The sequence below is a fragment of the Branchiostoma lanceolatum genome, chromosome 14 (genome assembly GCF_035083965.1).
Source record: "Branchiostoma lanceolatum isolate klBraLanc5 chromosome 14, klBraLanc5.hap2, whole genome shotgun sequence".
Lineage (NCBI taxonomy): Eukaryota > Metazoa > Chordata > Leptocardii > Amphioxiformes > Branchiostomatidae > Branchiostoma > Branchiostoma lanceolatum.
In genome coordinates, this window is record NC_089735.1 from 11,604,575 (window position 1) to 11,618,800 (window position 14,226).

General features: G+C 38.7%; 1 protein-coding gene across 4 annotated transcripts in view; it reads right to left on the minus strand.

Annotated features, from left to right (window-relative positions):
- Positions 1–8,037: 8,037 nt before the first annotated feature.
- LOC136448218 (dual 3',5'-cyclic-AMP and -GMP phosphodiesterase 11-like) overlaps positions 8,038–14,226 on the minus strand; it is a 62,543-nt gene continuing 56,354 nt past the window's right edge. For 3 of the 4 annotated variants that reach the window (XM_066447480.1, XM_066447479.1, XM_066447478.1), the window contains exons 19-23: positions 13,370–13,433; positions 12,907–12,981; positions 12,077–12,160; positions 11,505–11,672; positions 8,038–11,085 (exon numbers count right to left, since the gene is read on the minus strand). In XM_066447480.1, coding sequence (XP_066303577.1) covers positions 10,939–11,085; positions 11,505–11,672; positions 12,077–12,160; positions 12,907–12,981; positions 13,370–13,433 — 538 coding nt within the window. In that variant the 3' untranslated portion in view covers positions 8,038–10,938. Of the gene's footprint in view, positions 11,086–11,457; positions 11,673–12,076; positions 12,161–12,906; positions 12,982–13,369; positions 13,434–14,226 lie in introns of all 4 variants that reach the window. The other variant, XM_066447481.1, reaches the window with a different exon arrangement.

Below are 14,226 nucleotides of genomic sequence, written 5' to 3' on the forward strand. Positions count from 1 at the left end.
TTCTACCTGCCGAGGGGTGAAAGGTCATCGTCCTCGCTTGTTTGCAGTAGCAGCTCGGTAATCTCCAAGCAGATGTTATGGGAGGCTAAATCGTTACGTTTTCATTCCAAAAGCTGTGCGGTATCATCCATACTTGACTAGTAGACTGTTATTAATAATGTTATTAATAATGCTTTGTAGTTCAAAGATGACGGAATTTGTAGTTCTAAATGTAGGATGAATTAGCCTTGTAGCATTGTTGTTTAATAGCAGTTGTCATACATTGTAGCATATACAGACGTCGGGCAGTAAAGTTGTTTTTTTCATTCAGCTTCATCATTAATTAGGGGTTGAACAGTCAAGTAAAAGGAAATGAATTAAATTCTCCAAGCAGATGTTGAGAGAAAAACGGGTAATAAATTCAAAGGGACGTACGTGCTTCTCGGACGATCCTTACACCATGTAAGTAGATGAACATTTAGGTAAAAGGATAAAGTTGCTAAGGGAAAACGGATGATGTTCACATCAATCTTTAACCTACTCAAATGTTCAAGATATGATGTATACATGAATGTAGGTGGCGCTTCGACAGGTGGGCATGGTGTTACATGGGCTCCTCGCGCGGCGCCTAAAAATCTATCCTTTTTATGTCAAATAATGTCTGAAAGGTAATTCTAAATGTACGTAAAGATGTCTGAACCTATTGAGGAGAGTTTTCACTGGGTTTAAGCCTTATTTATGGTATATTTTCACATTTCACAAGTCGGAACTACATACCCTATCATAGCCTCATTTGCAGTACCGATCCCGGCCGCCTGCTGAAAAGTGGCTAAGACGACCGTCAAATTGCCAAATTTCCGTCTTTTTAGGAATGAGGAAATCACAAAAGGCTCGCAGAGGGGTTTGAATCTTTTTAGACTTATTTGAGTTTCTTTTTGACAAAGTTACCGTTTGAAATTAGGAACGACAATATCAAGTTATTTTACATTTTATTATTCTTTTCATATTTCAAACAAGTGTTGACAGTAGCTAATTGCAATAGATCAAGACTGTTTTGGAGGAAAATGACGGATAACGATAGTATGTGTTATGTTATGTTACATTACGTTACGTTACGTTACGTTACGTTATGTTATGTTATGTTAAACCAATAACGAGTCCGATGAAAAGGACGTACAATGTTAATTCATTATCATAATCTATCCATGTGATTTGGGCGCTCTGCTTATAGGTGTCAGCTTTTAGCAACTAACATGAGATTCTTTAATCCGCGATACCTTACCGGTTATTCCTAGACTCCACCAGGCCCTCATGGAATTCGCAAAAATAGGAAATAATTAGCCAGTTGAGTTAGTCCACGGTGAAGATCACATTTTGCCCGTAACGGAGCCTGCAAATGAAACCTTGGCAAATATTCTCCCTGTAGCCGGCGTAGGTAGCCTGGTAGAGACTAGGTTATTCCCCTGGTTTTACAGGTTTGATTGACAGGATCTATGTCTGACGTCACGTATGCGTTTCCTTATCTCTGCTATCTGGTGGACTGACCTTGAAGTGTTCTTCTCTGTTCAAGGACAGCTGCTTTCCGCTGACTAAACAATGTTTATTCTTGCCAGTTTGTTCATCGATATTCCTGATTGATTCTAAGTTAATCTACGAATCATTGAACGTATCTATGCACATTAACTGCCCATGAATTTAAGACTATTTTTTGATACAAGGCAATTGCTTATCTTTGCCTTGCTGTCTAATGTTGGCGACTTTATAAGGGTTCATGGCGATTGGTGATCACAGCGATTACCTTCGCCGAGAAGATTATGTTATCGGTTACACCAGCTGTGGAGTGGGTCTATATGTATGTCAAGAACATAACTCTAGAAACCTTTGATGGATCTTCGTGATATTTGGTAGGTTAGTAGCTGTTCTAAGAACGAAGCTCAAGTTCGAAAATATTTCACCTGGCGTTTTCCTACAGTACTGCAGTGGACTTTGTATGTTTATATGTTTGTATGTAGACAATATAACTCAAGGAACTGTTGATGGATCTATATGATTTTGAATGGGTGCGTAGCAATTGTGGAAATGGAGGCCAAGTTCAAAATTGGGTCACCTGGCATTTTCCTACGGTACTGCAGCGGGCTGTGTATGTATGCGTATTTGTTTGTAGACAGCATACGTCGAGGAGCTGTTGATGGTTGTGCATGATATTTAGTAGATATGTAGGTTTCTTGAAGGGAAAGGTCAAGTTCGATGATGGGCCTCCTAGCGGGTACCTTAGATACTGCAGCGTAGCTTCAAAGGTTGAGGTCAAATTTTCTGCAAGTGCTACCGTCATAATTTTTGAGTGTTAGATAGTTCATGTCACATGAAGTAAGTTGTGTACGTTTGGGCTAGCGGCTTGTTTGGAACGGCAGTGGGTGTTTTTGATTTATTTGTTTTGACCTTCGGACATGAATAACTAGAAATGGGGTCGACGGATCGCCTTGATTTATGGTATGTAGATAGCTTGATTGATTAATTTACATAATCGAATATCAATTATGCAAATCGGGAGCTAATTTGCATAATCACCCAGGAAAGTTTATGAAATCTCTTCATTTCATAATAGGACTCTCAAACATGTGACATATGTAACTGAACAAGAGGGAGGTATCGATAGGTATCAATAATGCAAATAGCTACCAAATTTGCATAATCAATTAGATAAGGCTAAAATACCATAATGGAATAACTCAAGAAGGGATTGCCGGATCGTCATGATATTTGGTATGTAGACAGCGGGAATGGTAATTGACAACATCGTATGATAAATATGCAAATTAGTAGCTAATTTACATAATCAATGAGGATTTTTATAGATCCGATGCATTCTATTATAGGACTCTTAAACATGTGACATAGGTAAATTAGAAAGAGAGGAATATTGATGAATGTCAATTATGCAAATGATTGCGTGCGCGTGTGTGTGTGTGTGCGTGTGTGTGTGTGCGTGTGTGTGTGCGTGTGTGTGCGTGTGAGACTTTGTATGTGTCTGCGTGTGAGATCGGATGAAAGCTTGCATTTTGTGGCCAGAGCTTTATTTGCAGTAGTGGACTATTCATCGTCAGGCACATTACCATATGAATGAAAACTAAGCACACAGGTAGAAAAAAGTCAGCATTGCTATCAATGAAGGGAAGATTCTTGCCTTTAGGACAAAAGAAAAACAGTTTGAAATTTTCCTTTAGATACTAATTAAAGAGATGGATTTCTTTTGCGTCATGTATGGAAGACCGGGCCGTGACTTAAAAGCTTGAAGTATGGCCCTGTGTAACCCGCCAAAACCAACTTAAATTGAGGTGAGTTCACCCAAAACCAATATGCCATCAAGGTATATTATCATAATTTACCCAAATGGCCATGTCTGCTCTTGATTAAGTGATATAACGAAGCAAGACAACAACAGGCATGATTGTTATACATAAAAACATTATATGTATTCTTAATTTGAAAGATGTCCAAATATATACAAATTGACTCGTACATCGGGGAAGAATCAAACGTACCTTTTCAAACGTTTCAGTTGTTGGACCACAAATGAAAATTCTACAGAGCTACTCTGGGCTTCAGGCAAGATAATTACGAGTTATGTCGTTCCTTGCAATTGCTTGCAATGCAACGGCAGCCTCCCAGTTCTGGGAGAAGATGCCATCCCAATTGGGCTGGCATGTGCGAGCCTTGGACGGCTGAGCTCAGCTGTCCTATGGCTTAGGAGATCACTAGTTCTCTGTCTGGGAACTTAGTGTCTCAAAAAACTAGGGCCCTCCGTGGTGCCCTTTAAGGCCGGTCTGGCCACGCCAGGCTGTGTCGCAAGACGTCACGTAACACGATGTCGCATTATTTCAGAATTACACTGAAAAAAACACAAATATTGTAAAATTTCGTCGTTATAAGTTTATTTTCCCACAATTTCCCCGTCTCTTCTTGCCCTCCCCTCAATACAAGATCTAATATTGTATGCAAATTCTAATTTGTTATTTCAAACCCGTGTTTGGTTTCCCCAGCCCCGCCTACACCCCCGCAAATCTTTACACTACCTTAAGAGCAAGCATCTTTCGTTCGTGGTTTGGACACCAAAAAGGCCATGTGGGTAAATTATGTTCATGAACACCTGTGACACAGGTGAGTGTAATTACTATGAATGTAATAATTGACTTATTGAGAAACTATGAAGACTGGTCAGCACATCTATCAATCAATTTGATCGTAGGCAAACTCCGGAGGCCCAGTAGCTGACGTGAGGATACAAAAAGACATTTAAGCAAAAACAAAGAAACAGTTCAAAGAAAAGTATTTTTTATTCAATACTTTAGACATAAACAAGAAAAGAAGGTAATAAAAACACATCTACTGAATCTCATTCTGTCATAAATGCTACTGCCAGAAATCTAACAAAGGAACAACGTCCAAAATATACATTGAAACGAACTCTCTCGTGCTTTTATGCATTCACATTTCACACTATCACATAAGATATAAAAACAAACCTTATTTCATATTAAATACTCTGTTATTTGTAACGCTTCTACACCTCATCATCCAAAACTAGGTTAAAGTTTACTGAATACACACAAGTTGATTACCTTGCGAGGTTTCTAACAATAACAGCAGAACGGATATCTCTACTCACAAAAAGATACAAAATATATTTATTTATTTATTTAACACATCATTCTCTCACTAACTTATTATAATCCATTAGATATGCAGATATGCATATGATTTACTTATGAAAGTTTTCCGCTATGACACTAGTACAGACTGACTTGTCACTGTACACTATGATTCATGCCAATTTAAGATACACTACTTCCACAAGATGTATATTTCACGTGTGGTCCAGACACAAAATAGACCATTTGGGTAAATTATGTTGATGAGCTTCTGTAACACAGGTGATCGTCATTAACGTTGAATATATCTATTATTATTCTGGTTAATTATGAAGATTTTACAGTACTTCTTTACAGAATTTTTTCCAAAGTACTCATATTCAAGTTTCCGTAAGAAATACTGACAGATATATTTATACCGTATGAAGCTCATGGGAATTCATTTTACAGTTGTAAGTTCATAGAAATACGGTATTTCTATGTACGATGAGCTTCGAATTCTGCACTGGTCCCCGCAGCAGGAGGAAGATGTCGGCTCTGTGATTCTTCAAACTTCTGCACCTGTCCCCCCAGCAGAAGGAAGATATCAGCTCTGGCCTTGGGTTCACCCAGACAAGCTCGGCGACCAGCACTGCAGAAACTGGGGAAAGGAACTATAACTCACTTCACCATAGTTTTATACATCATTTTCTACTGACATTAGACAATAATTAAACATCCATGACACCTTCAGGGCCAGATGATGATGGGACAATAACAACACAACAGTAGAAGAACAACAAACTCCTCTCCCCTGCCTCATGATATATTTACGAAACAAGCCAGTAACTGTTAAAAGAGCCAGTAAAAGGCGCCGCACATCCTTGAAACGTAAAGGCGGGCAACCACAAATCGTTCTAAACATACAAAATAAGACATCCACAACAACTGACATTGCATTAGCATTGCATAACTCTCAATGCATTGACATAACCGGAACAACAAGATACATACCTGCATACCTGGTCCTCTAAACTTGCACCGAAAAGCCGCGGAATCGAGAAATCCTGTCTGAGAAGTGCACAGGTAACGCACGTCTGCGGACTCACATGGGCTTAACAAACCTGAACTTTCTGACCTTTAACCTTAAATTCACTATGGTACCTGATGCACACATGACGTCGCGGTATGTTTGATGTACTGTCAAGCAAACAGTTGTCTCCATCCTTCTCGATTTTCCGGTTTTAATAATGTTTCACTTTGTGTCATGTCTGTCCATTATCTGATATCATCCTCACATCTATTCCGTTACTTCTTCCTTCCTCCCTGAACGGTTCCTTGTATGATAGTTTTAGCTGGTCCCAATGTAATCCGTAGTCATAGATAATGTGTCACTGTCAGTTTTCAGTGTTTCCTAAACTCAATACAATGAGAGCAGTTTTGGTCTAGACTCCTGTACGTCTGGACTGTTAGCCTGCGTGTACACAACCTTTTGCTGGGTGGGGGCGGTAATTGTCGGGCCGGCCGCTAGGAGCGCGATTTAGACATGCAAGTCTGTGATCATTACCTTGGCCGAGAAGTTTATGTTTTGGGTAGCGTTTGTATGTGTGTATGTGTGTATGTACACGACCAGCATAACTCAAGAAGACTTTGGAGAACTTCTGTCATTTGGTAGAAAAGATGATCAACTGGTATGATTTATAATCGATGAGAAACACTCATGATACGTCAGTCAAAAATCATTTGGCGAAGATGAGGTCGTGGAACTCTAGTTGGTGATGTTACCAACGTGAGGCGCACTGATCAAAAGCGGCCTCTAGCAGTTCATTCCAGGACTGCACCATAACGTTAGCCTTTACAACTTGCAGTACTGCATTAATATTTTTCGCCGCTACAGAGCGCTTTTGATCCATGGCAGTTTTTACACAATGTGTTCTGAACTGTCAGGCTTTCGGAGTTTCGTATTTATGTCGGTAATTGATGGCAACAAAATGGGAGGTTTCAGAAGAGAGGATTAGACCGAGAAAATGTGTATGCACCGTAACGTTAGCCATTAAACTTGTAATGCTGCATTAATATTTTTCATCGCTACATGGCGTTTTTGATCCATGGTAATTTACACAAGGTGGTTTTCTGCTTGCTTCGTATCAAAGTCAGAAAATGATAGCGATAAAATGATTTCAGCAGAAAGAATTAAACTGAGGAAATAAGTTTCATGAATATAGGAGAATACTGAGGTCTAACCATATGAGAATTATTTTACTTTCGCATTCGTTTTATTACCGTACGCTTCCTTGTTAATATGTTTACCTAACCTTACTGTAAACCGCTTTCTTCAAGGTTGACACTTCCACTGTATTGTGTGATAGGTTTTTAAAAGACACAAGACAGGAGAACACTCAATAAAACAACAGTGTAATTGATTTTTTCCAAGGGTTCATTTTAACTGTTTCCCAACCAACTGATGAATTTATTTGTTGCAGACATATAATACCTCTCTCTACAAAATTATACAACAGTCACTAATAAGTACATTCACATGAAGCCAAATTTGTAACCAATTTTCAATTGCAGAAGAGTAACGATTCTTTCTAGTCATCATTCTATTTGTAATATAACATGAGGGGCTGCAAGATTACATGTACGTTATTAGATTGATGTAAGTTTACACAATTTACGATAACAATAGTCTGTGAGCTGCAAATTGATCTATGATAAACTTGACATATTTGAAAACTTCATGAATATAATATATTATTAACAAGGAAGTTGAGGTTTAGCCTAGAGAGAAGACAGGTTGAGTGCTATGTTGATTGCTATTAAAGAAACGATGGGTACAAAAAAGGGACATATCTGTAGCACATTCAACACCTCCAATCCCCCTTCTACAGAAGTGGCAAACAAGTTTGTACCTGGGGCACAAGAACCTTAAAGTTTATTCATTTGCTGGTTGCTATACATGCTATTCAATTTACATGGCCTAACATGCAATGACGTTTTTAGAATCATATAAGTGTGTGACAAAGTACTCTCTTACTAACAGTTAATCTATATTGTCTTTATTGCTTCACCCTTCTTTCTACAGGTCCAACTTTCAGTTCCTAGAATTGTGGGTAAATGATAAAGAGGAGGAATGATGTCACAGTAATGGTGGAGGAACTGAAAATTGGCACTATGGAGGGGAGCGTGTATTGCTTTGGGTGTGCATCAAACAATGTCATAGCAGTATGGAAGTGCAGAGAAAAGTTCTTAGCTAGTTGAATGTAATCCCCACTTCTTCCTAAAGTGAGCTCGAGGTAGCTAGGCTGGCTAGTATTTCCACTTCACAGAGAAGACAACAGATAAGCGTCACCAGAAGACAATGGTACAGTGTAAAATTGCATACTGGAAACTTAACAGGTGATATTGGACGGATGCCATGATTTGAAAACTTTGTGGTTTTGTTGTTAAAGGCACCCAGGGCATTTTATGAGGCTTGAAACTTGAATGAAAAAACCCCAATTTCTACACATTCCTACACATAGTAATTTTCAAAAACACTATACCATTACATATCGACATTAAAGGAGCAAAGATACGATGTCCTTGTGTGGTGAGAACTGATAGAAAATCCAAGCCCTAATAGACTGATCCTGACTGCCCATCACAATTAGCGGTTTGACTAATGGCAAAGAGTGACTGCATGTCCGTCAAATATTTGCATTTTCATGTTTTGATTTTGCATTTCTACGTTTTGAGGGTGGGCACGGGGCTATGGTATCGGTCTATTTACACTAGGCGCGTGAAACTAAAAGATCACCATGTAGCTTATTTTTGTGCCGCTTTTGAGCACTTTTGTGATAACATATCCGCACCCAAATGTGGTAAACAGTGGTATTAAATGTCAATTTCATAAAGATTATAGCAACTAGAATATTTCCAGTTTTCAAGCCTCATAAAATGATCTGGGAGCCTTTATTCATGTTAAGATTAATTTGGAAAATATGTTATCACTGTCAGCAACTACAAAACTAATGGGATTAAAGCTTGCCAAGTCAAATTTACAATATCTCAGCTGCTGACATGTCTGAATGTATTGTTATTAATACATGTATGTAAGGAGAGGAATGTCTGTATAAACAGTCAGAATACTCTGGCCAAAAATGAAGCAAGATAAACATCTCAACTTGCTAACTTTGTTGCATTACGTTCATGTTGTTAATGATTAACATTTTATGTCTCCCTAGTGCAAAACGTTGTCTTACATGTGTACAACAGAGATTCATAACTTCAATGACATACACCAGAACTTTCTCAAAATGTTTGACCTAGGCATCACATTTGCTTTAAGGTACGTTTTCCACAATGATTGGTACATAAAATATACATTGTTAGGCATGACACAAAAACTACTAAACTTCTATATTTTCCACATTTCAAAATTTCTGTGAAAGTACATGATGAGTAGAAAACTATATTTGCATTACTGTTGTTTAAGCATGATAGATTTTGTAAAATTTGTTTCAAGCTTTGCAAAGAAGAGCCTTTTTCTATTTGTTACTATAATATTGTAAGTTCATAAAATGTAATATGATAACTGTACATACTCAAATATTCAAATCTCACTATGCTCAACAAAAGATTCCACAATTATGATACAATTTAAAAAATAAAAAGGATCAAATAGTTTGATATCTAGCAGTTTCAGTGAACCAAAGAGAGAAACATGTTGTTTTTTTTCTGCTAGTATAGCAACACTCTATCAAGGTTTGCACTAGCTGGAAACGTGACCTTCAGTTTTTCACTTGTATTGTTTGTCAGTTACAATTGTTGATACAAAATGCAGAGAATTGGTCACATGTAGTTGCACATGTTCAGGCAGTCAAAGTTTACCCTCTTGATTTTACATTCAAGCCCGTCACTGTGATTCTGCAACAGATACAGAGTTTTTCAAAATCCCTATATTAAAAGTTGAAATTCCACTCTACAGCTTCATCATTCCCATATGTCTACTATTAAGTAGGTTTGATTCTTTAAAGTTCATGTTTTGAAGTCTTAATATGAATTTCAAAGCTTTACCATTTTTCCACATCAGTCACAGTATACAAATACAACTTGCTACAAATAGGTTGGAATGTAAGATTGTCATAGAGTCATCAGTGGTCGTACCAATTTTTTACAGGCTACTTATTCAAGGTGTAGTTAGCACGTCTGGCATACAGCTACCACTGCTTACAGTATTTGCTATGTTAATACATCGGTCCCCAGATAGTACGAAATGGAACGAAATGGACGAAATGGAACGAAATGAAATAATCTAGTCCTTACTGCAATACTCAGTTCCGTTTGCTTGTTTTCCCTGCTATTTGCAGCAGTTCATTTGCAGATCATTGGTAAACACAAGGAACAGTGGCGGATCTCTTTGCACACGGGGCCCCCATTTTCAGGGAAGAATCTAGCCACATAAACGCGGCAAAAACGTTGTATTTAATATTATCAAATAGATTCAAGAAATAAAACATGTTATATTATTTATTTACCACTCACTTCTGTATTTAAAATGCTTCCTGTTCCGGTCTACTGTGAATGTTACAACGTTCCTTATATTTTGCTATCTACTGGTATTTCATTTCATAATGTTACATATGTTGTTTTAGTTTGTTCCATTTCGTTCCATGTCGCACTTTCTGGGAACCTTAATACATGTATGCGTGTGGAAGAAAAACGGGTGGATCACAAGGTTCTCTCCAGTGTCTGTCTTTCATCCCTGGATGCATTTTTTCCTGCTCCCTAAGAAACAAAATTCCATCATCTTTGTTTGACACAAACAAACAAACACACTAATTACTGTCTACAACTGAGAGGCTAAAAGATTAAGATCTGGAGAGAGCCCTGTTCAATTCAAGAAATTGTCAGACATTGATTCAAACACTGACAATGAAGTAAAGTGATCAGTGTGTGCAAAGATACCATGCACATGCAAAAACACCTGTCACTTCAAAGTTGAAAAGACAGTAAAACTAATTAAAATGTCAACTTACACCAAAGACAAGTATCAGCCAATATGGATGAATGTATGCTCTTTCAATCAACATTTCATTGGGCATCCAGCATTAGAAGCTGAGATCGAATTCTTCCAAATTGGAAGGAGACTTTTCAAATCTAACGAGGCTGGCCATGGTGTTTATCATCTTGCTGGACATCTTAACCTTCTCCCTGCTGCCTATCACCAAAACCAATACAAATTCGATGCCAATTGTCTAGCTTAGCAGGCTGAAGATTAATCTACCAACAGAAGATGAAGTGTACAATGCCCTTGTAAGAAGCACCATTTGTGGAGAAAGACCGTCTTCTATGATGCACAAGTTGGTCTCTCCGGACAGCATCCTCCTGAGCCATTCCTTTCTTCTTCACCCGTTTCTAGAATTATTCTTGACGGGGAGTCACCAACAGTAGCGGGGTCTTCTTCCAATGATTCTTCCTTTTCCCCGCTTGCTACCTGTGAGGAAAAGTGACACTTGAAATTAAGCAGGCTATGGGTTCCATGTCTTCTTTGTGCAGTATGTGACACAGACATCATCTAAAGAAAAAGGTAATTCATTTCGAGTTGAAGATTTTTTATGTGAGAAAAAAGTGGCCCAAGTTTATTTCATGAAAGAATAATAAAGTGAAAGGGGCAGGAAACTAACAAGAAAATCAACTTGCTGAGTCAAGTGAGTGTGGCTATGAAATTCCCAGTTGGAGAAAGATCAGCATCAAGACCACAAATAATGCATGACTAACAATTGCATATCATTCGGCTAATTCACAACTGCAACAATAGTTACTAATTACTAAAGAAAAAATAAAAGACGGGCAAAATCAACAATACCATGAACACAGCAAGCACGCAGACGCAGGCAACTAATCAAGCGTCACCTTCCCAGTATCCTCTCCATCTATCCCATCAGCCTCTGGGACATCGTTCCCAGCAGCCTTTGCATCGTCCCGTTCCTGTCTTCCATCAGCCAAGCTCTGCCAGTGCTGCCTGTTGTCTTCACACCCTTTCAACAGGGGACTGAGGGTCGGGAGGGCTTTGGCCAAGTACTGCGGGAGAGAGAAATAGAAAGTTGTGTAACAGTTGCACTAACACTTTTGAGCAATATAGAATCAACAAAGTCCTAATACCAAAAAGCAGTGGCTTTTTTTCTAATTTGAACACTAGGGGCATATCTAGCATAACAGTAGCTACAAATTCATTTAATTTGGAGAGGGTTCTTGGAATCAGCTGTCCGGTCCGATTGGCGGAAACAGCTGTCCAGTCCAATTTCGGGGTGGAAAAAGCTGTCTGACTATTTCCGTGTGCGGTTGTACCCCCTAGAAATGCAATCCTAATGTTCACAGTGTCATGAATTTGTGGTTGAGAGGTCACATCATAAACTAGAAAAAATAGTCCGCAGCGAATATTTTAAGACATACAGTAGGGTGTTGCATGTGTGTCTGTCTGTTACCTTGTAGACGGGCATACAGATGGCATCGATGAAGTCCACCTGCATCTCAGGGAGCTTGTCTTTTTTCTCCCTGTTCATCATGTCCTAGAAGGGGAGAAATATCATAGTGTCAGATGTGCCACAGTGTTTTGTTTTGTATGACCGGTAAACTGTCTTAAAGCCCCCGTCACAAATAAGAAATTCAGCTCAGCTGACATGTTGGCGAGTTTCAAATTTGCATTTTCGGCCGAAGTACGGCCAACGTCCTGTCGATTACGCGGGCTTCGGGCGATTTTTGGAAATCAAAGTTGATAAGAATATTGGCCTTTTACCAGGCTAGTCAATACTAACTTCATCCATGTTCAAGAGATGGTACCATCTCATGGGGGATTTTTAGTTTTTAGTGTTTGACGGACGTCGCCCGAGATTTTCATTGGAAAATACATTTGGCAAGCTTCGGGCGATCTACAAAGTCGACCGACGCTCGCATGAATTGTGATGCCAGCTTTAAGGCATAACATGCCAGTTTTGTACATTAAGTGCAGGCTGCTTTAGACAGGACTGCAAGGTTTGATCCACTCACACCATGCAGGATAGACCCCTACTCTTTTCGATATGTGTTGTGAGATATATAAAATGCTTGAGGTGTGGCTCTCCCCAAACACAGGACCTCACTTAATATCCCATCCTAGAGGATGCAAATTTTTGTGAAGGAGACTACAGCAAGAGCTGCAATTATGGCAAGTGCTTAAGTTCACTAAGGTGAAGGGCAACTGAACTGATGGAAGAATGGTTTATAAATGGTGAGGACCATGCAGAGGTATAATGAAGGAGTTTGAGTGAACACTGACCATTGGCTGTATGTTCAACTGCTCTTTCTCAAGGTCTCCCTGTTCAAAGAACTCTGAAGCAACCAGCTGGGCAACCTGGGACAAAAAATTGGTACAGATAGTGTTAGTATCTAAAGTTTGGCTGTTATGGAATATCAAGTAAACTCTGTTGTTAATGACTCAACATTATCAAATTTTATCATACATGTACATGCAGTCAACTTAACTGAACTTAAGATGGTAAGGTGCTACTATTTCCTGTTTTCGATAGAAAGCACAATATAAAATCATGTAAAAGAATCATTGCATACCAAAAAGTACTTATAACCACTAAAGTCTAGGAAGCTGTCACACATAACCCTTACACATCTAGCTACAAGCAATATCAAAACCTATCTAAATAGGTGCCCCTGCATTACTTAGTGGCAATGAGTTCCACTCTACGATAATTAGAGAGAAGATGGAATGAGAAATGGTGGCTAACCCTTTGTTGAACAGGCCATGGTTTTGTAATTGCAGCCACGTCACAAGCTGTCATCATCATACTCCTGTCAGCACAAGACGTATTGTTAGTGATAATCACGTTTGTACTTCTGCAACCATGTTTGTCAAATAACCAAGACTGCATCAATGGTTAATTACTGTACATGCCTTTATTTGCAGGGACCTAAAAGTAGTGGTAGGCAGGGAAAGAAGATTTTTGGGGTGCATTAAGTTCACTGTTGAAACAATTATGTAGCACAGTTGTCAAACAATGAAAATGCCAGTGTTTGGGGTGCCATGATTTCGCCCTGGAGAGGTGTCACCCTAAAAATGAAATCGGTATGAACATTTCAAGTTTTACAGTAGTTTCCGTAGATCACAAGAGTTTTCCACAACCACGTCTGGAGGAAGGTACCCAACAGATTACAAAAAAGTTGTTGGCTAAATTTTTGGTTGTAGACACAAAATCAAAGATTGCATCTGCTTGCAAACAAGTAATTCTATCAACATGCAAGTCTAACAAAAATGTTTTCTTTTTAATTTGAAAAGATTGGACACATCAAATCATTTCCTAGGTCTGAATAAGAATTTTAGCAAGAGGTCAATATGAAAACAGAGCGAGGAAAACTTGAATGTTAACAATCTGCAATTTTGTATACTATGGTACAGACTTCCCTTCCAACTTTGTTTTCAAGTTGGCTTTTAAATTCAGAATTATATTCTTAAATCTGAAAGCCAACAAGTAAGATTGGTGCAGCCAAAAGAAGAGAAATGACAAACATCAATGATTGCCTAGTACTTAGTGTGTAATATTGGGGACAGTCGGCTTGCGGTGTAAGTTCAACCGTGTAACTATCA